The sequence below is a fragment of the Callospermophilus lateralis genome, chromosome 6 (genome assembly GCF_048772815.1).
Source record: "Callospermophilus lateralis isolate mCalLat2 chromosome 6, mCalLat2.hap1, whole genome shotgun sequence".
NCBI lineage: Eukaryota > Metazoa > Chordata > Mammalia > Rodentia > Sciuridae > Callospermophilus > Callospermophilus lateralis.
Genome location: NC_135310.1, coordinates 116,732,646 through 116,757,827, shown reverse-complemented (window position 1 = coordinate 116,757,827; position 25,182 = coordinate 116,732,646). Strand labels below are relative to the sequence as shown.

General features: G+C 38.9%; 1 protein-coding gene across 2 annotated transcripts in view; it reads left to right on the top strand.

Annotated features, from left to right (window-relative positions):
• Positions 1-6,185: 6,185 nt before the first annotated feature.
• Positions 6,186-25,182, top strand: part of Zfand3 (zinc finger AN1-type containing 3) — a 336,281-nt gene continuing 317,284 nt past the window's right edge. Inside the window, exon 1 of one of the 2 annotated variants that reach the window (XM_076858780.1) lies at positions 6,186-6,353. In XM_076858780.1, the coding sequence (XP_076714895.1) occupies positions 6,283-6,353 (71 nt within the window). In that variant the 5' untranslated portion in view covers positions 6,186-6,282. The remainder of the gene's footprint in view (positions 6,354-25,182) is intronic. The other variant, XM_076858779.1, reaches the window with a different exon arrangement.

Here is a 25,182-nt window from a genome sequence, read left to right as displayed (position 1 = left end):
GTGGTCAGGAAGCCACTAGGCCAGTTGCAACAAGGATCTCACTCAGTCTTCTGCTCCTGGTCGGCTGTACCATGAGTTCCTGTGTCTACACAGGTGACTTGGATCTCATCTTTTCTGGCTGAGCAGCACCTGAATGAGGCAACAGGCTATCTAACTGACAGGGCCTTGGCCTCCTGCTCAGGAGAGAGATATCTTTTCTTTCCTGGCAGGCCAAGTGTTTAGGTCAGCTTTTCCCTACTGTGCCCAAAAGTCCTGACAAGAACAATTTTAGAGGAGGAAAAGTTTATTTTGGGCTCACAGTTTTAGATGTTTCGTCTGTAGATGGATAACTGCATTGCTCTGGGCCCAAGGTGTGGCAAAACTGTGGAGAAATGCTGTGGAGGAAAGTGGCTCACTCAGGACATGGCACCAGGAACAGAGAGGAAACGAGAGAGTGAGTGAGAGACTGAGAGAGAGAGAAAGAAGGAGAGGGGGAAGGAGAAAGGGAGGGAAGGAGGGGGAGAGAAAGAGAGAGAGAGAGAGAGAGAGAGAGAGAGAGAGAGAGAGAGAGAGAGAGAGAGAGAAACTCTGCTTAACAAGGACAAAATATATAGGACCCAATATATACCCCAAATGTATGCACCTCTTACAGCCACACCCTACTTGCCTAGAGTTATCACTCAGTTAATCCTATCCGTGAATTAATGTACTGATTTGGTTAAAGCTCTCATAACCCAACAATTTCACTTCTAGCTTTTGGGGGACACCTCATCTGAATCATAACATCAAGGTTCTCTTCTTTTTTTTTTTTTTAAGAGAGAGTGAGAGAGGAGAGAGAGAGAGAATTTTTTTAATATTTATTTTTTTTTCTAGTTATACAACATCTTTGTACGCGGTGCTGAGAATTGAACCCGGGCCGCACGCATGCCAGGTGAGCGCGCTACCACTTGAGCCACATCCCCAGCCCCAAGGTTCTTTTCTTTTTCTGATTATTGGTACTGGGTCCCATTCTCCACCGTGTTCTAGGATGTTACAGGGGTCTCTGTTCCCACAAGTGGGTCAGGGTCAAGTATCACAAGAAAAGGAGCTGGAAAAATAACCTAGTAACAAGGCAAGGAGTCTTTGCTAACCTCACAGAATTAGGGTTGTCCTTAGGGTTGAAATCTGGTATTAAATTTTACAGATAGATTAGGATTAAAATTGAGGCCAGAGTTTGGATTGGATTTTGAGGCTAATAGCAGGTTATAATGAATTCCATTGATGAAAGGTTTTGAACTAGAGTTAAGGGTTGTGGGGTAAGGCTAAAAATCAGAATGGAGGACCATCTCTTTTCTCTCATGTCCCTACAGGACCCTTCTTTTTTGCATACCTCCAGGGTTAAGTAAGGTCTCTTGAACAGCCCAGGTGTCAGTCCCTGCCCTTGTGTGGGCTTCTTCCCATACAACCTCAGTTACTGCTTCAAGTGCTCTGGTTGCTGAAGCATTGATATTTTCCTTTAATAGCCCCTGCAGAGTACGTAGATGACTCCTTTTGGGCCAATGGTGATTGCAAACTACTCCCAAGAGTCACATCACAGGTTCATCTGGAATGTAATCCATGATAGAAAATAGTCAAGACAATTATGACAAAAGCATTTCTGCCAATTACCCCCACACTTTGGTCCCCTAATTTGATAATACCTTGAAATGTTATGTCCTCTCTGAGCTCTCAGCCAACTAAGTGGGCATTTTATAGGAATTGGATCAAGCACTGTTCAAATAGAGACCGTGGGAACTAAGAATGAAGAGTTAGATGGCTAGAGATGTCATAACAGGAAACATCAACACTGGGTCTCATTTTATACAATTACAGAATGACCAAAAAGCGAGCAGTGGGTTTTAGTGTGCTCTAGGACAAGTGGGTTGGTGACAGAGACAGTCCTCCAGGATGGTCTGATCAGGTTGCCAATCCATATGTTGGTCTCACATTGGTTTAACAAATTATTGTGCCTTTTAATTCTGAAAACAAATATTTATTGAATGTCTTCCAAATGTAGTCATGGTGAACAAAATAGACATGATCCTGGGAGAGAAAACTCATACACACACATTTAATCATAAACTATGATAGTGTTACAGAGGAAAAGAGTGGAATGTAAGAGAATAATGGGGAAACATAACTGGGAGATCAGTGAAGGCTTCTTTGAGTGAGGTCATTTAAATTAAGGTCCAGGATAGTTTAAATACGGGTCTGTTGGAAAATCCTTGAACATGTTCTTTCTTTTTAAATTTTTTTTTTTTTTTTTTTGTGGTAATGAGGATTGAACTCAGGGGCAAATAACATTGAGCTACATCTCTAACCCCATATTTTAATTTGAGATAGTCTAAGTTGCCAAGGCTGACCTAGAACTTGGGATCTTCCTGCATCAGCATGCCAAATTACTGGGATTACAGGTATATAACAGGGTGCCTGGCTATGTCCATTATTCTTTATGCTTTTAAATTTCAGTGCATTTTTTTGTATGTGGAGAACACTTTTGGAATCTGCCAAAAGCACAACTGATCTTTTTTGAGAACAGTGGCCCAGCCCACATGAACAGGCCTCTGGCAGCCATGTTTGTATTACAAGAGCCTTAACTATTCACTGCTCCATTGACCAAAGGTGACAAGAGTGCCAAGAAGTGGACTGGTGACAGATATTCCTCCAGAAGAGTCTGATATACCATAGACTGGACCAATTAGTTTTTTTTTTTCCCCCCTCCGGCGAATTGAGATTTATAGACACTCACTAGTCTCTTCTGATTCTTGAAATGAGGATAAGTAAGCTTGGATTCTGTTCCCAGAGAAGCAGTTAAAGCAGTTCTACAGAAAAGAACTAAGCAGCTTTGCAGAGAAAAGCAAAAATGGAAGAATATATGATCAAAGATATTTTAGACAGGGTCTCACTAAATTGCCAAGGCTGACCTTGAACTTGTGATCCTCTTGCCTCAGTCTCAAGTCTCCTGAGTTGCTGGGATTATAGGTATGTTATTTTTGCCTGGCACCTTCATGAGATCTAGTGTGATCTTGCTACTATCTGTGTGCCCTTGGGTCCTATAAGATTTTATATATACATACACCGCCTCCCGCCCCACCCACCCGCTTTTTTTTTTTTTGCATAAGGTTGTTTAAGTGTGACTTTACTTGCAGAAAAGACCCCCTGGCTAAGATTGGATTTTACCAGATTAATTCTTCTATTCAGCAAATATAGATTGAGTTTGCTTCAATGTTGGTCCTTTTGGAGGTAGGTTTGGGAGAAGAGGTGAGCATAGAAATTTCCTGGATGGTCTTATCATGAAGATTAGGTGGGCTGAGGAAAGAGGGAACAACTCAGCAGGGGCAGAGTTTGGAAGGCATTGAAAAGGCAACATGCTTCTATAGTAGGAGTAGAAGGAGTGTGCTGAAAGAGAGAGAAGGGCAGCTGGGGCAGGAGGGAAACAGGAAGGACAAAGAAATGGAGATGTGAAAAAATAAGGAATGGCAACTAGTGGTTGATATACAGGGTACATGGGAGACAGTAGCTAAATTATCTTCACTAGGAAGTTTGAATGGTATGTTTTATTAATCCTTTTAGTCTCCAGAGGGTTTAGGAAATGCCTTGTACATATTGGGTTCTAAATAAATGCTTGTTGAATTGAATATCTGGCAAATAAAAGGTAGACAATCACTTTTTTTTTTTGGTACTGAGGATTGAACCCAGGGGTGCTCCACCACTGAGTCACATCCCTAAATTGCTGAGGCTGACTTTGAACTTGAAATCTTCCTGCTGCAGCCTCCAGAGCTGCTGGGATTACAGGCCTGTGCCCGGTGATACTCACTTCGTATATTAAAATTTTCTTTGGGTTTTAGGGTTTCCTTTTCCATACATAAAAGAAAGTCATCAAAATGGCAATAGAGTTCCACTTAATCATACTTTGTTAAACTCAAAGGCTGTATGTCTAAGGCTGTTATGTCTTTCATGTGTGTGGTAATTTTATGTCAGTTAAAATTCAAGGATAGGAGCTGGGGTTGTGGCTCAGCTTTAGAGTGCTCTGCTAGCATGTGTGAGGCTCTGGGTTTGATCCTCAGCACCACATAAAAATAAAATAAAGATATTGTGTCCAACTACAACTAAAAAATAAATATTAAAAAACAATTAAAAAAAAAGATTTAAGGATACTATGAATCCATAAGAGTGAGGCAGACTGAATGGCTTCCTCTATTCTGTGCACTTTGGACAAAAATGTTAAAGGCTTGTGAAAGTTTACAAAATTGATAAAAATATTACATATAATAAATCAGCAGTGACCTTTTTTTTTTTTTTTTTAATACTGGGGATTGAACCCAGAAGCATTTTGCCACTAAGCTACATCCTCAGTCCTTTTATTTATTTTTTTATTTTGAGACAGGCTCTGGTTAAATTGTCAAGGCTTGTCTTGAATTTGTAATCCTCCTGCTTCACACTCTTTGAGTTGCTGGAATTAGAGGTGTACACATGATGTCTGGGTAGGCGGCTTGATTTCTTGCAGTTGTTGCCTTTACCATCAACAGCATTGTAGGCTATGAAGCTAAATATGATCCTTGCTCTTTAGAAGTTCTGGAGTCTAAGATAAACGGCATCAACTTAATAAAACTCAGAGAGAATGCAAACTGAAATGCGATCTGGTAGCTAAAGAAATAAAATAGTAACATTTGGTAATAAAACTAACGTAGGCAATATCTTCTGAGATTGATATTTCTGGTTGGATACACAGCAGCTATTCCTAAGAGTCAGAAAGCCTCCCTGAAGTAGCGTGGACTTAGAAGTTAGCTCATAGGACCCTCAGTGATAGGTCACCTCTCCAAGAGGTCTGGTGCAAGTTACCTCAGTGATGAAATTAGTCATTAACAATGGCCTTCCCTGCTCACAAAATGGCTGGAAAACAAAAAGGGTTCAGGATCAAGGAGGAGGAAAGCTAAAGGACTTCTTCAGTAGCTCAAATTTCTCTAGTCACTTATCATTTTCCATGATGGACTCAGACAAATCTCCCCTTTTCCCTCCAAAATCCAAACTTGTCCACTGCAGGAAGAAGAAAGATTCTCCAAATTAAAGCATAGCGAGTGGACATGTGAGGGTGAGGGTGGGGAGAAGCTAAGAACTAGACTGCGGGGTGGGAGAAGTACCTTTCCTAGACATCTTCACTGCCCAGAGATCAGTTCACGGGGTGGAACTGGAAGAATGGACTGGGTGCGGGGCAATGCGAAGTCAGAGATTACCACAAGGTTGGCAACCTGGGGACATATGTTCCCTGGCACCTCCCAGGAGCGAGAACACTTGCCTGGCGGACTTGGTCTCAGTGGAGGACCCCGAGAGCACCGGGAAACCGAAACACACTTCCGGGTTTGGAAACGCTCCTTCTAGGCCCCTCCCCGTACCCGGTTATGGGGTCTCAAGGCGCATGCGCAGCCGCTCTGGGACTGGCCCCACTCACCCTAAACAACTAATCTGCTCCTCCCCCACCCGCTTGGGGCGTACCATTCCCTTTTTGGGGGGCTGCCAGCGCTCCCCAAAGTACTCAGAAATTTGTTCCCCTTCCTCAGACAGGGGAAGGTAAGTTTGCCCCGAATTTTAAAAGTTCCACGAATACGAAGGCCTCAGAAGCCAGTCGCTCGATATTCTCGGCTCTGCCTACAGCCCCATACTCTGCCTCGGAGGCGCTGAACAAAGTGGCACGCCCGGATCCCAGCTGATCAGCTGCTGGGCTTTGGCGGCGGCTCCCCCGGGCGAGACCATTGTGACTCCTTGGGAGGGGTGCACGCTGAGGGAGGGGGCGGAGCGGCCATTGTCCGGTCAGCGCAGCCTCCGGGGGAGGGGAGAGTGTTACGGAGTGAATAGGGCCTGGGGCGTCACAGTGGCCGCTGCGACTCCAGAGCAGGCGGGGGCCTCAGGTCCTTCCCCGCGCCGCCGCACGGGACATCGCTCTGGCTGGGGAGCGGCGGTGGGAACTGCCGAGGGCGCCGGGTCTCCCTCCTCCCCCGCGGTCCTCGGTTCACCCGCACGCCCCTCCTCCTCAGCTCCCCTCCCTCTCCTCTCCGCGCCTCCCCTGGCCCCCCCGTCTCTGCAGGCCGAGTGGTGCGGCCCGCCTCCAGCTGACCGGCCTGGAATCCCGGCTCAGAGCCCCGGACTCGCGCCCGCCCGCGCGCCCGCTCCCTCCCCCTCCCCCCGCCCCGAGACCCCCGACGCAGCCGCCGCCGCCTCCTTCGAGCGGGGCCCAGGCCCAGCCGCCGCCACCGCTGCCGCCACCGAACTCAGCCGCCGCCGAGCACCATGGGAGACGCCGGGAGCGAGCGCAGCAAAGCGCCCAGCCTGCCGCCTCGCTGTCCCTGCGGCTTCTGGGGGTAAGTGCCTGGCTGGGTGGGGGCGGGGGCCGGGGCCAGGGGCGCGGGTGTCCGGGCTGCCAGGGCCGGCCTCGGGCTGGGGAGGCCCGAACCCTGGGAGCTGGGCCCAGGCCGGGCCTATCGGGAGGGGGCAGGGGCCGCGGCCTGGGGAGGGCTACCTGGTGGGGAGCAGGGGGTGGGCAGAGAAGGCCCTGCCCGGGGTGCGCTGCCACCTTCTGGGGTTCGCTGGCCTGCAGTTTGGGACGACGGGTCAGGGGTGAGGGGGGCAGGGAAACGGTGGAGTGAGGGGGCGGCGTTGGCACCCCCAGGTGGAGCAGGGTGCTCCCTTCCCTTGGCATGTCGAGGCCAGCTCGCCCTCCCCCGCTTTGCTATGAGTTGGTGCCCAGGCACCAGGAGGGTATTTCCTCTGACTTTTTCACCTCCCCTCCTCCCTGTTCCCCAGAGACTTGCATCATCACTTCCTAAATTATATCCCAGTGCCCCATTTGCTTTTAGGAAGCTGTTCACATGTCACTCATTTGTAACATTCGACTCCAGACCCAGGCTGGGGTAAAGTTAGAAGATTATTGAGGTCTCACCTTTATTTAAAACACGTTTCAGGAGGTCTGTAAAATTTCCATGTCCCCAAACCCCAAAGACTCAAAAACAAAACACACAAAACAACCAAGAAACCAACAAAACCTCAAGTCACCTGGCTTGGGGAATGTGAGAGCCAGTTTCCTCAGTTGGCTCTCAAATTGGTCTTTCCCCATTTAAGGAAAAAATGATAAAAATGTTCAGAGAGGGCAGGGGATGTATTATTACTTTGCCATCTTGTGTTAGAACAGAAACAATATGAGATAGGAAATCAACCCCCTCCCCTTACCCGGCAGTTTGAATACTTGGGTTTCACTTAACAGGTGCCTTCATCATACCACATGACTCTCATTCTGAAGTAAGGAGACTGGAGACTTTGAAGGCCAACTTTTGTGATTGAAAAAAAAAGCCCCTCCCCCCCTTTAAGATTCTGTATATTTGGAGATAAAATAGAAACAGGAAGGAAGTGATTTGTTTCTGGTGAGGACATCTTGGGGAAAAGTATTGAAAGATTTTCTTTTTGCTGTTTTCCATACTTTAGGAATGGTTTTAAAAGAATTTAAGAATTTGATTTTAGCAGTGCAGAAAAAGATTAAAAAGTTTTTTTTTTTTGTTTTTTTTTAAATGGTATTGGGGATTGGATCCAGACCCTGATACATGCTGGGCAAACACTCTGCTACTAACCAATATCCCTATCCCAGAAAGTGGATCTTAATATAGATTCCAGTGGAATTTGTCAAATACAAAAGTTATGATAAAATAGGTCCTGGTTTTCTTATCTTTCTTATTCAAAAATTTTCCAGTGGAAGGACATTAATCATAAAGAAGTTATGGGATTGCCAAAAAAACTTGGTTATGTGAAAAGTACTTAAGGTTTATTTTTTTCATTGTGATTTAAAAATAATTGTTGAGTTGTCTGTGAAGTGCTTTCATGGACAATCTAATTCTTGCCAGAGACTGAGGTAGGAGCCTTTATCTCTTTATTCCTAGTCTTAAAGAGTATAGATAAGTTGCCCCTTCAACAGAGCATAAGGTGGAGTTGGTGAATTCTTTAGAGTGCTAATACCTTCACATTTATGACATCAGTTACTCCTTGGAAAAATCTGGTATCAATACCCTCGGATTGTAGTTCATTATTAGATATAGTGGCTTAAAGTAAATAGATGTCTATGGTAACTACTGTAATACCCAGGATGTATCAGAGTTCTATTTCCTGGCAACATATTTAAGTCATTTGGACTGTTATGATTGGAATCCTTGTTGAAAGACTTGTATCAAGGCTTAGAAACTAAGGAAATGGAATAGCTTTTTACCTTTAGCCAGCAGGGTTGTGAATAAGGTCAAGAGAGTTTGGTAGTAGCAGACAGGAAAAGTTATACTAATGTAATACTTAAAAAATCAATCAGCGTTCCTTTTTTGCTACTTTTAATCTGGTACTTTTGAATAAACTTTAATTGGATTAATAGGAGTAGTGATCACAAAGCTAATACTTTTATTGTGAAAAGTATTATTTCTAGAATGTTTTAATAGTTTCTAAGGGTTTTTGTAAACACCTCTGTAGTTTATATTTTATACCAAAAGATAACAAAGCTGTTGCCTCCTTTCCATCATGTCATAATTAATTTTGAACATATTTTCCGTTTGTTAATTGGCCACATTCACGATTATGTTCATTAAATAAGGGTATAGTCACCAAATGTTTGAGTGCCTCTGATATACTGGTGGACAGGGGGATACTGGCCCTATCCTCTGGAACAGAAAGGCATAGAGAAATTAACTGACAGTTGCAATACTTTGACAAGGGTGCCCATGTGAGGGGCACCTACCCTAGCTGGGGTGGAAGTAGAGAAAGGTAACTTGGAGGAAGTGACATTTTAGCCTAATCCTGTAGGAAGGATAAAAGGAGGAGAGAATGGAAATGGTAGTATTTCTTTCAGGCAGGAAGGTGTGGTATAGGTGAAGGCCAGAATGAGAGAGAGGGGTGGTGGTGGGGCGGAGAGAACACGCTACATATTTTAGGAACAGAATGGGTCAGTTGGTAGATGTGAAGGATGATCAGCTGGAGATGAAGACCAGGATGTGAGAGGAATTGGTGATAACAGGCCCCCAAGGGGTATTGCTGAGGACTTTGGACTTTTATCCTGAGCACAGTGGGGAGCCAATAAAGAACTTTGAGCAGGAACTGAAGTGATACCTTTGATTTGAAAGGTTATTGGTTGACTTTCTTTGTGATTGGGTGTGTGTGTATGTTCGTGGGGTGTTGCCAGGTCTGGAGATCCAGAACACCTGTCAGGAGAAATCAAATTAACTGTGGTGGTGGCTTGAGAGGTATAATGGTGGGGAAGAATAGAAGTAGATGGTGCAGTCATTCAGGGAGGTATCTTTGTTGCCTTTTCACTTCATGAAGATGAAGGCAACTATGTAATCTAAAAATTTTTTTTTTGCAGCATAGCACTCTGGAACCTGTAGGTCTTTAAAGTCAGCTAGCTAAGACCCACACCCAGATCTTTGCAGAATAGCCTCTCGGCAGAATATTCTGGCACCAGCTGAGTAAAGGCGGTTCCTTTAGGATTGCTGCTCTGTCCAGTGACTCAGGCTGCAGGATTTGCTGCCCAGCGTTGTCCATTCAGGACACCAGTCAGTGGGGCTTGGTAAATAGGAGAGCTTGGAGATCTTTCTTGTTGGAACACAATAGAGAGGAGAATGCCAAGAGGAGCATATAATTCAAATATGTTAGTGCTTAGAACACATTTCTCTACCTCCTGGCTTATATTGTATAATTGCAAATGGGTAATTAGGTTATTTTATGGACAGACCATTGCCCCACTGGGAAAATTTGCTGCCTTGGAAATTGTTGAAGATTACCCTATTATGAAAGTTAAAAGTTATTTATGTAACATATACAATTTTTTTTAGGATTGAACTGATTTGTCTCCTGTAATATGGATTTAAACTTTTTAGTAAAATAAGAGATTTTTTGGGCTCATTTTAAGCATTTAATAATCAGGCAAAAAATTTGTGTTTTGATAATTGTCATATTTGAAGTGAAAGAGTTGTTCATTTTTTAGTTGAAATATGCACATACATGAAAGCACTTTAAAACTATTTAGATATAAGTAGTAGTAGTTGAATCTGCAGTTAAAATTGTTTATATTTTTTCTGCACTGGAGACTGAACCTAGGGCCAGACAAGTATGCTACCACTGAGTTACATCTCCAGTCTTAAAATTGTTTAGACATTTAAAATATACTGAAGCACAAAGATTTTTCCTAAATATTTTCAAAAGTTGTTCAAAGAATAGACCTAGAATGTTATAGAAAAAACAGGAAGAAGAGGAGTAAGAGAATAAGAATATATGTATCATAGAATAATATTATAGAATAATAGGGTAATTAGGAAATATTTTACCCCTGATTTTACTTATTAGTATAAAAACCCAGTTACTATTATTGATATTTTGCTTTCACAGTTGCAGGGATAACCCCCCAACTCCCACCCCCATTCAGCCTAGGTCCACTTTACCATGGAACTACAGCCCCAGCCCTTTTAAAATTATTTATTTATTTATTTTTAATTTTTAAGAAACATTTAATTGTAGATGGACACAGTACCTTTATTTTATTTTTATATATTTGTATGTCATGCTGAGGCTCAAATCCAGTGCCTCACATGTGCCAGGCAAACACTCTGCCACTAAGCTATAACCCTAGCCCTCATTTTTTATTTTGAGACTAGTCTTGCTAAGTTACCTACAGTTTGGTTAAGTTGCTGAGGTTGGCCTCCAACTTGTGATACTCCTGTCTTAGCTTCCCTGGGATTACAGGCATGAGCCATCATGCCCAACCCAAACAATCCAGCAGGATGAAAAAATGTGGAAACCTTGAGAAGTTCTGTATGTTTCATAAATAGGCTTATAGTAGACATAAATGTTTTGATTGGTATTTAGGGGAATAATGGAGTATTTAGGAGAATAATGGAGTATTTAAATGTGGGGTTTACTATGTAAACTATTCATGGTTTTGAAGATTAAAAGATTTTCTAGTATCATAAAACAAATATTACATGAGTGCATTTTCTTTAGGGAAACATTTTATTAGGATTTCATTTTTGTGATCAATTCTATTGAAGAGTTTTGTGTACAATCTAGATCTAGATTTTAAGTGAAGATGAGTATAGGCAGAGATGGGGATAAAAGGGAGTAATATCACAAAATAAATTTCATTCCTGAAGTGGTTACTAGTATAGAGTTGATTGAAAACATGATTTGTTTTATTCCACTTGATTTTTGGCAGTCATACAATATTGACTAGTTTAGATAGAATTAATATATATTTTTGATATATTTGATTCACATGTATTTTTTCTTTTTATCTGAGCATATTAATTACTCTGTATTAATTTGTAAATTAATGGAGAATATCATATCTGTTACTGTGTGGATCATCTGTATAGTGTTCTTGACTCCTAGCAGCATGTGGCCCTCATATTCCTTTAGTTTCTTTAATTCCAGTCTCCCAATTGGAGTATGTCGCCACGTTTTAGCTAGCTTAACCTGGGATTTCAAGTTCATGTGAACATAGCATGAATCACTAGGTAATCAGCATAATGTTCATGCCAGTGATGCCATTAATTAGCCCTTGATTATTAAACTCCTTTCAACAGTCCCTTCAAAACAAAACAGCTTGTTTGTGCAGGTCTTTTTTGCATCTTTGTGTGCATGTAAAGATACACCATGATTTAAATTAAGTGTTCACTGTCAGCACATTTATCTACTTATCCCATTTTTCCTGATTACATTTGGGATATTCAGAAAATGTGATTTTTGCCTCTTTGATATGATGAAGCACAGGGAGATAATTTTAAAAAAAAGTGAACGCGGACTTTGTTTCTTTTGGTTCAAGGCAGTTGTTTTAAGCATTAGATTCAGTTAATGTGTAGGACAAACGGTTCTTATCTTCTTTCCCCATTTACTCTTTTTCTTCTATTTACCCATCCCCTGAAAAAAGAGAATTCAGTATTTTAAGTCATACTGGCAAGTTTTAAGTAAAAAAAAAAAATCTCTTCATAATTCTTAGTGGTATTAACATTAACATTGGTTTTTTGGGCTGGGGCTGTGGCTCAGTGGCAGAGCACTTGCCTAGGGCGTGCAAGGCCCTGGGTTTGATCCTTAGCACCACATAAAAATAAATAAGATGGAGATATTGTGTCCAACTATAACTAAAAAATAAAAAATTAAAAAACCAAACAACAACAACAAGAAAAAACATTGGTTTCTTACAAATTAACTCTTTTCCTAGGTAGAAGAATCAGGACTAAGAATCTTTTGAAATGAATGAAGTTCTTTTTTTTAAAATCTCAACTATGAACAGTGTATACATATTATTTACTCAGAGCAAAGTTCTAAGAGGGTGATAACTAATTCAATTTGGAATTTTATTAGGTTATAAGTAGCTTGTGTCCATGTAAAGTGATGTGGTGTTTTGAAATCCTACAATAATCAGATCAAGATTAATTTTTTTCTGTTACTTGGTCTCATGGTAGGGTTTGTGTGCCCTAAACTGGAAGCCAAGCCTAATTCTACGTCTCTACTTCCCCACAGATTCTTTTCTTGAAGAAAGGTTAAAATTGGTAGTTCAGCAAAGCTACATGAACCAAGTGATTAGTCATGACCTACCACTTTTGTTATTTTAATGAAAACTTAAAAAAATTTATCCAGATTCTGCCTTGTTGAATGTAGTGGGGCTTGATATCAGAGTGATTTGCAAAAAGGGCCTTCATTAACTGTGAATGACATTGATATTGCTTAGTTCTACTATAGGCTTTGAAGGACCAGTGATCCTGCTCTGAGCAGGAGATATATAGATATAAAATAAGATTACATTGCTGAATGAAATATTTAGATACAAGAAAGAAATTTTGATGTGTGTGTTACATTTGGAAAGGAGGTTAAGGGACTTTATTTAAAAGTATTTAATAACCAGATTCTAAGATGGTATTCTAGAAATGTACTGTCCAGTATGGTAGCCACAATCTACAACTAGCAATTTCAATTCAGATTATATTTAAATAAAAAATCCAGTTCCTCAATTATACTAGCTACATTTTCATTACTTAGTAACTTAATAACTAGTGGCTACCCTATTGGTGAACATAGATACAGAATATTTTTATCCTCCCAGAGAGTTCTGACAGTGCTGTTCTAGAATGTTGACTTATTAGGTAGCCAGAATATTCCAGCCTATTTTCTTGTGAACCTTTCACATCATTAAAAAAAAATACTTTTTAATTGGAGTTGGACACAATACTTTTATTTTACTTATTTTTAGGTGGTGCTGAGGATTGAACCTAGGGCCTTGCACATGCTGGGCAAGCGCTGATCCACAATCCCAGCCCCCATTTTTTTAAAAAATATTCTAAAAATGAGAGTTTTGTGTCTATTCCAGTATATTTTATTTCCAATGGGAGAAGCAGTGCTGTTAATCCAGATTATTGGAAAGTGCTCCTTTGATCCATTATAGGAATTTAAATTTCAGGGCAAGTTAGTGCATAATTTGAACATTTTTTTTTCTCATGTTAATCCTTGTGTCAGTTGGCTATTTTCTTCTTTTTTTTTTTTTAATTTTTTTAGTTGTGGTTGGTACAAGATCTTTATTTATTTATTTATTTTTAGGTGGTGCTGAGGATTGAACCCAGTACCTCACACATGCAAGCAGGTGCTGTACCACTGAGCTACAGTCCCAGCCCTGGCTCTTTTCTTAGCATTATTAAAGTGGCAACATATGAAGCCTATACAGGGATTTGACCTAATAGAATTTTTTTTTTTTTTTTTTAGAATTTTGAAGAGACTCACCTTTTTTTTTTTTTTTTTTTTTTGGATAGGTCTGTGATTTGTAGAGAATAATCCTTGTTTTCATAAATGTAAAAGCTGAGGATTGAACTTAGGGCCTCATATATATATGTAAAACCTTTACCACTGAGCTATATCCCCAGCCCACAAATGTAAAGCTTATCTAGCAGCTTTGTATATGTGATGAGGGATAAATGCTTTGGATTTTCTAGTAAATTCAAGACCCTAGATACCAAGGAAGGTGGAGTGTATAATGATACTCAGCAGTAGTGAGCAAAACCAAACTGATCTGTGTAGACTGGGCTGAGGAAATGTCACAGAATGAATGAAATGTTATCTGCGAGGCCAGGGGTCAGTTACAACATGTCCAGCACCTGGAGTTGTGGCTACATCTGTTAACTGGAGGAAGGATGATAGCAGCTAGCTATATCTGCTCCCTCAGCTGTACAGAAGTCCTGATCATAGGCATGCTTGAATTTGAATTAGGGCAGAAGAATATCCTAGGAGAGATCATTGATGCTGTTTGCTACTGCTCTGGCCTTAGGTGCGGGGAGGGCAGTGGAACCATAATGCTGTGTTTTGTGTTTCTAGCTTATGGTTAGGCTCTATGTAACCCTATTGCTGCTTAAATAATGACTCTGCAAAGAATGAGGTTAGTGATGTGCTTAGGAACTTCTAGGGAGTGTTTTTTTTTCCCCCCTCATTTTTCTGAAATGGAGTGGTACAGAGTAACAGTTAGTTGTTGGTGTCTTATATACTTAAACTCTTACACACTGGTAAGTTGAAGTATATTTATATATATAATCTCTCTTAGCCATATTTCCAAATACTCCAAATTGTTCTTAGCTATATTTCTCAAAATATGACCATTTGAGAGTATCACGAGCACTTTTCCTGCAGTCAGGTTCTTGGGGAAGCATTTCTTTCGTCTTACAAGCTTGCCTAGGTAGCATTTCTGAACATGGTTCAAGGAGCTTTCTGTAGTTTATGGTATCTAACTGGAAGAGTAGAGGCAGGGGAACATAGAGTGGGTAGAGAACTTTGCTGTCACATATGTGCTTTCAAAGCTCTTTTCTATTTCATGTCAGCATTTTTATATTTCAACACTTTCGGTGGTACACTTTGTGGTTATATGTGCTGGCAAAATTATTTCCTGGAAGTATTAATGAATGAAACACATAAAATAGTTATTCTTAAACTATTAACCAGCAAGAAATAACAAAAAATAAACTGGAAGTAGGAGAAGGTGTGGTATATTTCAGTGTTGTTTCTTGACTTATGATTTCTGTGCTTTCTTCAGTTGCCATTGAAGTCCAGAAAACCACGTTTTTCAAATCTTGGTGTGTTTGTATATGAAACTTTGTCTGTATAAAATCTTTTATGTGTAGTATGACCATTATATACAGTTTTGTGTAGTTTGTCTTTCCTTTTTAATATCACACAAGATGTGCTTTTTACCTTTAAATGGAGAGGAGTGCTCTTTTATGTTGATCCACAAAACTGGTTGTAAATGGCAACTTAAAAAAAATATTATTTTTTTATTTTAGGGAACAAGTTCAGGCAATTTCTGAGGCCTGTATTCTCTGCTTCCATGGGTCATTTTTTTCACTGTTAATTAACTCTCTTTGCCCCTATGGTGCTATAGCACTTCCAAGATGTGTTTTAACTATGTATTTTATTTGTAAGGCTGATTTTTTTTTTTTTCTTTAGTACATATTGGGTCTAATCAAGGAACAGTTGCCATGACTTAAGTGTTAAAGTCTTTGCTGATGACAGATAAAATCTGGAGTAAGTGTGGAGCATTGTACAGTGTATGCTGAAGTTTATGTTAATACTGATAAAGAATAATTTAGAAAATGATAACCACTATAAATTCTAATCTGTGAAAGTATATGTCCCTGTAGACTGCATTTTCTTACCCTTGGATTTAAACTGTCTAGGATTAGATATTCTCATCTGACATTAGAAGGCCCCCTAGATTTCCCTGAATGATTTTCATTGGAAATAAATCAGATAATTACATTAGATGTGTTTTTTTTGGAATTAGGGACTGGAAGAATGTATATTATTGGTTTTGTGTTTAAACCTTAGGTGCAGAAATGTAATTGGACAGAAATGTATAGGGCATACCAGATTTGGACGTGAGTTGAAAGCATAAGAACACAGAAGGTGGTCAAGGGAGACACTGAAATTTAAGGAGGATGAGAATGGGGATATGTGGAGGGAAATAGAGTGGTGGTAATCAGAAATGAAAATACTTTATGGTCACCATCTTCTACAAGGCGGTCATATCTCCAATGGCTGCAGAAACTAATGTGAATAGGTGGTGGTGGGTGGGATTAAAGAAACATTTCTATCCTGAAATGCACGCTATGAGTCCCTTGGGGTCTTATAGGGAAGTACTGAAGATCACAGGATGAGAGCGTGGTCTAAATTGAATGCTAAAGTTTAACAGACATAACAGTAGCTTTCAGCAAAATTGATATTTCATTTGTTAGAAACCCATAGGCTTTTTCTTTTGTCAAGCCCAGAGGTACCTTTTCAGCCTGTTAAGGGATAGTGTTTTGTAGTGTGTCTTTTTTTTTTTTTTTTTGGCACTGGGGATTGAACCCAGGGGTGCTTAACTACCACATCCCCCAGCCCTTTTAAAATATTTTATTAGAGACAGGATCTTGCTGAGTTGCTAAGTACCTTGCTAAGTTGCTGAGACTGGCGTTGAATTGATCCTCCTGCCTCAGTCTCTCAAGCCGCTGGGATTACAGGTGTGTGCCATTACACCTGGCTTGTGGTGTGTCTTTGTACATGGAGACTCAACCTACCTTCTTTTCCTTCATTGATGTTGCGCCACAACTACTTCCCTTCCTTGGGATTCATTTTTCTTCTCTTCTTTTAGTCTCACTTATTATCTGCTTTATTTTGCTGTTCTTGGAAAAAACAACTCATACAAGCCTTTTCTTTTAAAAGATTTTACAGTAAATACATATGGGGGAAGTTGTATTAAATTTTAAAGAATTTAGTAGTTGTGCTTCCTGAGGTAAAGGACCTTTCTTATTGACTGAGAAGCTAATAAAGGACCCCTCTCATCAAACCCAAGGTACTTCAACATTTTTCCAAAGATGAAGGGAATGCCAATCTTTTTATGTGTAGAAAACTAGATGAGCTCAGTGGCTCGGTGTTTTTTTTTTTTTTAACTTTTTAATTGTTGACAGACCTTTATTTTATTCATTTATTTATATGCGGTGCTGAGAATCAGATCCAGTGCCTCACATATGCAAGGCAAGTGCTCTACAACTGAGCCACAACCCCAGCCCCTAGATGTGTGTTTTGGAATCAGAGATGTGGGTTGGAATCAAAGACTTGGGTTTACCTCTCTGCCCCTTAATTCTTTTTTTTCTTCAATTGACAGAGTGGTTGTTACCTTCTTTTTTTTTCTTTTCACATTTTTTATTGGTGCATTATGGTTGTACATAATGATGGGATTTGTTCTTACATATTCATAAATGCACAGTGGTATAATATAACTTGACCAATGTTACTCCCCAACTCTTCTCCTCTCCCTCCCCAGTCCCTTTCTTCTACTAATCTGCCTTTGATTTTTGTTAGATCCCAGCCCCACCCCCCTTTTCTTCTCCTTTTTCCTCTCTAATGTCCATATGAGAAAAAAACATTTGACCCTTGGCGTTCTGAATTTGGCTTATTTTGCTTAACATAATGGTCTTCATTTCCATCTATTTTCCTGCAAATGAGATAGTTTCATTTTCTTTTATGGTTGAATAAAACTACATCATGGGCTGGGGTTGTGGCTCAGTGGTAGAGCGCTTGCCTATCATGTGTGAGGCACTGGATTTTATTCTCAGCACCACATATAAATAAATAAATAAAGATCCATCAATAACTAAAACAAAACCCCAAACAAACAAACAAACAAACAAACAAACAAAAAAACAACTTTTGTGTATATACCACAGTTTCTTTTTTCATTCATCTGTTGGTGGACACTTAGGCTGGTTCCATAGTAGAGCTATTGTGAATTGTGTTGCTGTAACCATGTGTCACATAGTATGATGACTTTAATTCTTTATGTTAAATACTGAGTAGTAGTATAGTGGGGTCATATGGTGGGTCCATGCCTAGTATTTTAAAGAGAAACCTTCATACTGATTTGCATAGTTCTGCCCTTTATTCATGTATTTATTTTACTTGTAGATGGTCACAGTACCTTTATTTTTATGTGATGCTGAGGATGGAACCCAGTGCCTCTTGCATGGTAGGCAAGCACTCTACCACTGAGCTACAGCCCCAGCCCCACCCCTTTATCTTTGAACAAGAATGTCTTAGCATTGCTTTGAGTTTTGGTGAACTCTAATGGCTGTCAAACCCTTGCCACAATGTCTGGCTGTGGTCATACATTAAAGATTTAGTTGCCAACCCTGAATGAAGGAGCATCGATGGCAGATTAATAGATGCAGAACTATCTTGCCTCATTGGGGCAGTTTGTATTCATAGTGATTTCCAGACTGATCTCCCCTAGTTAGTTGACAAAGTTTCTGATCAGCCTTTGGCGATTTTCCAGGAGAGCCAGTCTTGTTTAGCAACCAGAAGTTACTTTGTTAAGCACTGTATTGTGTCTGGAGATCTGCTAAGTGTGAGATATCTGGTTCTGGATTTGCACATAGTCTAGAAGGGGAGGCAGATCAATAAACTGATAAACACACTGCAAGGGAGGTGCTATGGGAGATCTTTGAAAGGGTATTGTGAAAAGAACACTGATGGTACCTCTTATCTGCACTGGAACTGGAGGATGGCCAGGGGGAATTCTTCAGGAGAATGGTTATTGAGTTGGATATGAAAACTTGAGCAGGAGTTAGCCTTACAAACATGGTAAGGAAGGGCTTTCCAGCCAGGGGAAATAGCTTGTGAAAAGCAGAGAGGCATGAGTAAGCATGCTATTATCTTCTATTATTCTTCCACTAATACATTTTTGTGACTTTTTAGGGTAGATTAAAAAAAAAAAAAAAAGAAAATCAAGCTGGAACTTCTTAGGTTTTAAGAGAAAGTTTATCTTTATAGTCTTCTATGTTCTGGTAGACAAGATTGTAATCTGTTTTGATATTTTACTTAATAAATTTTTCTCCCAGTTTTTGTGTTTCTAGGAAGTTGTCTCTCTTGTTTATTTTGGACTTTCATCCCTGAAAATATTTAGTTTTATTTCTGAAATTCTTCCAATTATATTTTATTTCTTTTTGAATTGCATTTGTGTTGCTAAGAACACACTAGACATTTGTATTCTCATTTTCTTTCATTCTCTCTAACATAGGTTGGGAAGGGATAGAAAGCCCGTTATGAGGGAGATAATGACATGTCTTTCTTTTAAAATAAGCTCAAGTATATGTATTTAGGAAAAATTAGGTGAGATATGAGGTAAGATGAGAGGACATTTTAGCTAATACTGATATTCTGTTTTGTTCATGATGTAAGATGTGTGTGTCAATATGACACAATAATAAAGGACATACTAGAATTATTAGAGAAAATGGTGTTGAGTTCAAGTCGCAGCATTTTTGAGATATTCTGAAAATCTCATTTTGCTGCCTGTTATTTTCTATAAACATTCTTCAGTTTATTTAGCTATATGACTACTACATTGTGACTTAAAGGAATTTTAAACATCCTATCATTTGAACTGGGTAATCAAGACAAGTCATTGTAATTTATAGACAGGTTCTTATTAAAGTATAATTATATACCATTATGTAAATGGTAAATACATTAATGTTAAATGTACAATTGATGGTGAGCACAAAAATATATTTTAAACTTGTTTAGAATTGTATTGATACATTTAAATAGTTTCATAAGTATGATGTCAACTTGCTGTCTTTTTATTTTAGAATATCTCTGGGCAGATGAGTGAAGTTGAATTTATTTTGACATTGTGCCATTTTACAATATGGGAACTGATGGGAAAGCCCAGGGCTGCAGTGTGGGCAGTGATTGGATTTCCAGACAGGGATAGCTTGCCTTTTTTTATTTTTTGAGATAGGGTCCTGATAAGTTGCTGAGGGCCTCCCCAAGTTGTTGATGCTGGCCTTTACTTGTGATCCTTCTATCTCAGCCTCCTGAGGCGCTGGGATTGTAGGCATGCCCTACCATGTCTGGTTATCTTGCCATATTTCAGCCTACAAAGGTTAGAAAGTTAATTCTAGCTCAGAATTTCAACCATAAATCTACTTTGTTTCTATGGAGTTGCCAAGTCTGGACATTTCATCTGCCTGGAATTATATAATAACATGGCCATTTGTGCCTAATTTCTTTCACTTAGCATGTTTTCAGGGTTGTTCCATGTTTTAGAATGTATTAGGACTTCATTTTTTTTATTGCCAAATAATATTCCATTGTGTGGATTTAACATATTTTGTTTATCAGTTGATATATTTTGGCCTGTTTCCACTTTTTGGCCATTATGAATAATACTGCTATGAACATTGTATGCGAGTTATTGAACGCCTATTTTTATTCTCCTGGATATGTACCTAAGAGGGAAATTGTTGATAACTCTTATGTTTAACTTTTTAGGAACTGCCAGACTCCCTTTTACACCAGCAATGCACAAAGACTTCAGTTTTTCCACATCTTTGCCAGCATTGTCATTTTGATTGTATCCTCATAGAGTATAGATACCTCATTATATTTTGATTTGCATTTCCTTGATGGCTAATGCTTTTGAGCATTTTTCCTGTGCCCTTTGGTTTGGCCATTTGTGTATCCTCTTTGAAGAAATGTCTATTCAAGTCCTTTGCACAATTATTATTATTATTATTATTATTATTATTACTGATGCTGGGATCACACCCAGGGTCTCTTCCATTGAGACAAGGAAACTGAGGCTTAGTCAGTTGTCTGAGGTTTTACATAACAAATATCAGGACTGACTCTCTTCGGAGTTTGTGTTCTTTCCACTAAGCTATATATTATGGTTCGGATCTGGAATGGCCTCCAGCATCTCGTGTTCAGAGGTGGGGCTTTGTCAAGTGATTGGTTCAAGAGGGTTCTGACTTCATCAGTGGATTAATCCATAGATGACTGAATGAGTGGACAACTGGAAGGTAGGACCTATTTGGAGAAGTAGGTCACTGTGTGTGTATAAAAAATGTGTTTAAATGTTTTTAACGTTTATTTTTGGTATACAGTTATTTTCGGAAAAAAGAGCTTTGTGTCATTCCAGAGTCCCTGTACTGTAGGGGACCTTTTTTTTTTTTTTTTTTTTTAATCCCTTACAATTTTTAATGATGCTGAGTACTTTGTGACAAATCAGTAAATACTCACTACTATTGAAGATCTTGGTATAAGTTCTTTTTTTTTTTTTTTGTGGGGGGTGTACCATGGATTGAACTCGAGGGCACTTGACCACTGAGCCATATCCCCAGCCCTATTTTTTGTATTTTTTATTTAGAGACAGGGTCTGAGTTGCTTAGTGCCTCACAGTTGCTGAGGCTGGCTTTGAACTCACAATCCTCTTGTCTCAGCCTCCTGAGCCGCTGGGATTACAGGTGTGCCCACTGCACCCAGCCTCGGTATAAGTTTTGATCATGCTTTTCCTCCCCATTGTTTTGTTAGTTTATTCTCTTCAGGATGTGTGGTGAATGAAAACTTTGAGACTAGAATTTCAGGTTCTTCTATTCTTTTCTTTTTTTAATTTTTTTTTTTTTTTTTAATTTCAGGTTCTAAATGAACCTTTTCCCTCTTCTTCAATGCTTCCTGAAAAAGAAAGGAAAAAAGAAAAAAAAAGGATAGAGAGAGAAGGAGCAATTGTAAAATATTCTTACATGTGTGTTGACATTCTCCAGATGACCTTGTTTTTTTCAGTTTGGTACTTGTTTCCATTTGAATGAATGATGTTAAGATCATTTTAAAATTGTGCTGTATCTGCTGATTAGTTACAGGGATTGGGGAGAAAATTACTTTCAAAACCAGAATAAGGTGTTTAATGCAAGCCTTTAGGTGCTGACAGTGATCTTCCTAGGGATCTGTCTGAAATGGTCAAGATAATTTAATTGATAATACTTGAATCAAGATGTTATAAATTGCTTAGTAGTATAATAAACCTTGGATTTGCAAGAGGTGTTTAGTGCACTCCCATAAGGATGCCACTGAGCCATTACATTCGACAGTATGCATCCTCCCCTCTTTTAGGTACTTGGGGCAAAACAAAAAAGATATACTGGGTAAATTAGAAGCAAGCAGTAGTTCTTAACTCAAAATGAATATCTATATGAGTCAGTATTAGTCATAATGGACCAAACATCTGAACTGGGAAGCTCCTTTTAAGTGGCCTTAATTCCTTTATAGTAGTAATTTGTTTATATAATTTTCTCCTTATTTGTCTGGTAACAGTTTTTTTAAAAAAAATTTTTAGTCTTTTTAATTTTTAGTTGTTGATAGACCTTTATTTTATTTATTTATATGTGGTGCTGAGAATCAAACCCAGTGCCTTACACATGCCAGGCATGTGCACTACTGCTCATCCCCAGCCCCTGGTAACAGTTTTTTTTGTAACAGTTTTAAGAGATTGTAAGGAATATCATGGAATAATAATAATAATAATAATAATAATAATGCTTATTTAGAACTTTGTCATTTTTCAATATGCTTTGATGTTTTTATCTCATGTATCTCTTTGAAGCCTTTACAGGCAGGAGGAATTTTATTTGAATTTTTTTGAAAACCAGCTGACTTAGTACATACATGTTAGTAGTCCCATTTACTCAGGATGCTAAAGCAGAAGGGGTAGTTTGAGCCCAGGAGTTCAGGGCCAGACTGGGCAACAAAGTGAAACAACAGAAACAGGAGCAGTTGGCTGCTTCACATACAACTGCCTTCACAAGGCTTGTGTTGTTTTCTGAGATCGCACTTTAATTGTGTGGAAAGCAAAAGTCTGTCTTTTGCTTTTGAAAATAGAATTTTCCCCCCTAAGATGCCTTTTGGGGAGGCACTTAAGTAATTAAATTTATATGAGATCAGTTGGTTAGAAAAACCAAGTGAAGAACGACTCAGTTGGTTAGAAAAATGAAGTAAAGATTCACTACATAATAATGAAGCATGGAATCTGTTGGTTAAATTTTTATTTAAGATATATTTTGTCTCTATATTGCTTTAATCTGTTATATAATGTTTCATGAGGACTTATTCTTCATAGATGACACCTTATTGTTTCATCCTAATATGTTGGAAGGGACCAGGCATTCCCTCTAGCCTCTTTTTTTTTTCCTTCAGTTTTTTAGTTGTAGATGGATACAACTATTATTTTATTTATTTATTTTTTTATGCGGTGCTGAGGATTAAACCCAGTGCCTCACATGTGCTAGGTAAGTGCTCTACCACTGAGCCTCAACCCTAGTCTCTCCAGCCTCTTTTATAAAGACACTAATCTCATTCATAAGGGCAGAGTTCTCATAACTTAATTATCTCTAAAAGACCCCATCTCTTACAATATCACATTGAGTATTAGGTTCCAAACTGAATTTTGGGCGGGGGACACCAACATTCAGATTGTAAGTACTGTATAACCCCTCTAACAGACATCAAATCTGCTGGTGCCTTGATCTTGGGTTTCCTAGCCTCTGGAATTGTGAGCAATAAATTTTTATTGTTTATAGATTATTCAGTCTAAGGTGTTGTATTACAGCAGCCTAAATATAGTAAGACACATAAGTAAATTTACTTATGAAATCTCAGGAATAATCTGTTATAGTATGTTTCTTTCATTCCATAAAGTTCTCTTATATCAGTTCCTAGCCATTCTACCTCTTCTCCCACCCGTGCTTCCTAGGTAACCACTCTTCTCATTTTTCCCCTCATCATAGATTAATTTCGCCTCTTTTGAAAGTTCATATAAATGAGATTATATGATAAGTACTCTTTTATGTAAGGTTTCTTTGACACAAGGTTATGTTTTATATTCTTCAGTGTTGTTGAATGTATTAATTTGTTTCTTTTAATTATTGTGTATTTTAAAATAGTGTATCATTATGTAACTATACTACCATTTTGTCTTCTCTTTATAGACACCCTAATTTGCTTTCAAAATAATAATAGCAACAATACAAAAGGCACATATCCGCAGATATTCTTACCTGACATGAAGATATGGACTAAGAAGATAGATTGTAATTTTCTTAGGTAAATTTATATTCTAGCTGCCCTTTTCTAGTTTTCTCAGTTTGGTTTCAGATACAGTTTGGGAAATACCCTGGCCCCATGGATATCCCGTTCAAAACCATATCATCCATCATTCATTATGTATTGCTCTCTACTAAGGGTTAATCTTTAAACTTTGTTGTTGTTGTGTTGGAGATCAAACTCAGGAGGGCAAGGAGCATGCTAGGCAAGTGTTTTACTCACTGAGCTGTATCCCAGCCCCTGATCTTAATCCTTTAAGCCCGATATGCCTTGACTATTGAGATTTTTTTTTTTTTAAACAAGTGTCTGTTCTCACTTGTGATTCAGTTTTGTAAAATTCTGCCTCTATAAGAGTTTTGTTTTGAAAACTATATGGTCTGCTATATTCCTTTTTGGGGACCAGTGTTTGTTTTGTGACTTGAGACTGTTTTTGCAATTACTCAGTGTTTACTCATTAAAAACTTTCAATATCCCCAACAATCTTTAGTAAAAGAGAACTCCTTTCCTTTTCAACATTTCAGTCCTCTGAATTTCTTCTTATATTTGAAAATTTTCTACCACCTGTAGATCCTTTCAGTATTTCCACCTCTCCTCCCACTGCCAACAAAACAAAACAAAAGAAAAACAAAACAAAAAACTAATTTGGACATATCCCCAAAGTTAATATAAAAATGTCTTAACCAAAGCTGAATACAATAAGATAATTTCTTAAACTTTTCATATATTGCCTTAAAAATAACTTGCATGTTTTTCTATATTCTGTTCTGCTTTTCAAGTTGGTGTCTATTATCATTGCATTCAGTATTGATGATCTTTGGTTCTTTTTCTTTTTTTTCAATACTTATTTTTTAGTTAGTTTTATGTGGTGCTGAGATCGAACCCAATGCCTCATGCATGCTGGGTGAGTGCTGTTCCTTGGAGCCACAGTCCCAGCCCGTCTTTGGTTATTTTTTAACTAATCAGCTTATGTTTTATATCTATATTGGCTAAACTGTGCTTATATTTTTCTGTTTATTTAGTTTTTGTAGACCTATTTCTGACTTGTTGGTTCATTTTGTATCTGAATTTTCTGTGAGGCATGAAAACTAAATTGGACTGTTAGGGCTTTGTAGAGGTAGAAACATGAATCTGAGATTATAGTACTCTAATAATTGACGTTTTGATAGAAACTTACTGAACCTTATTTCTATCCGGTTATGAAATGTGCTGATAAACTGAGGGTTGGAA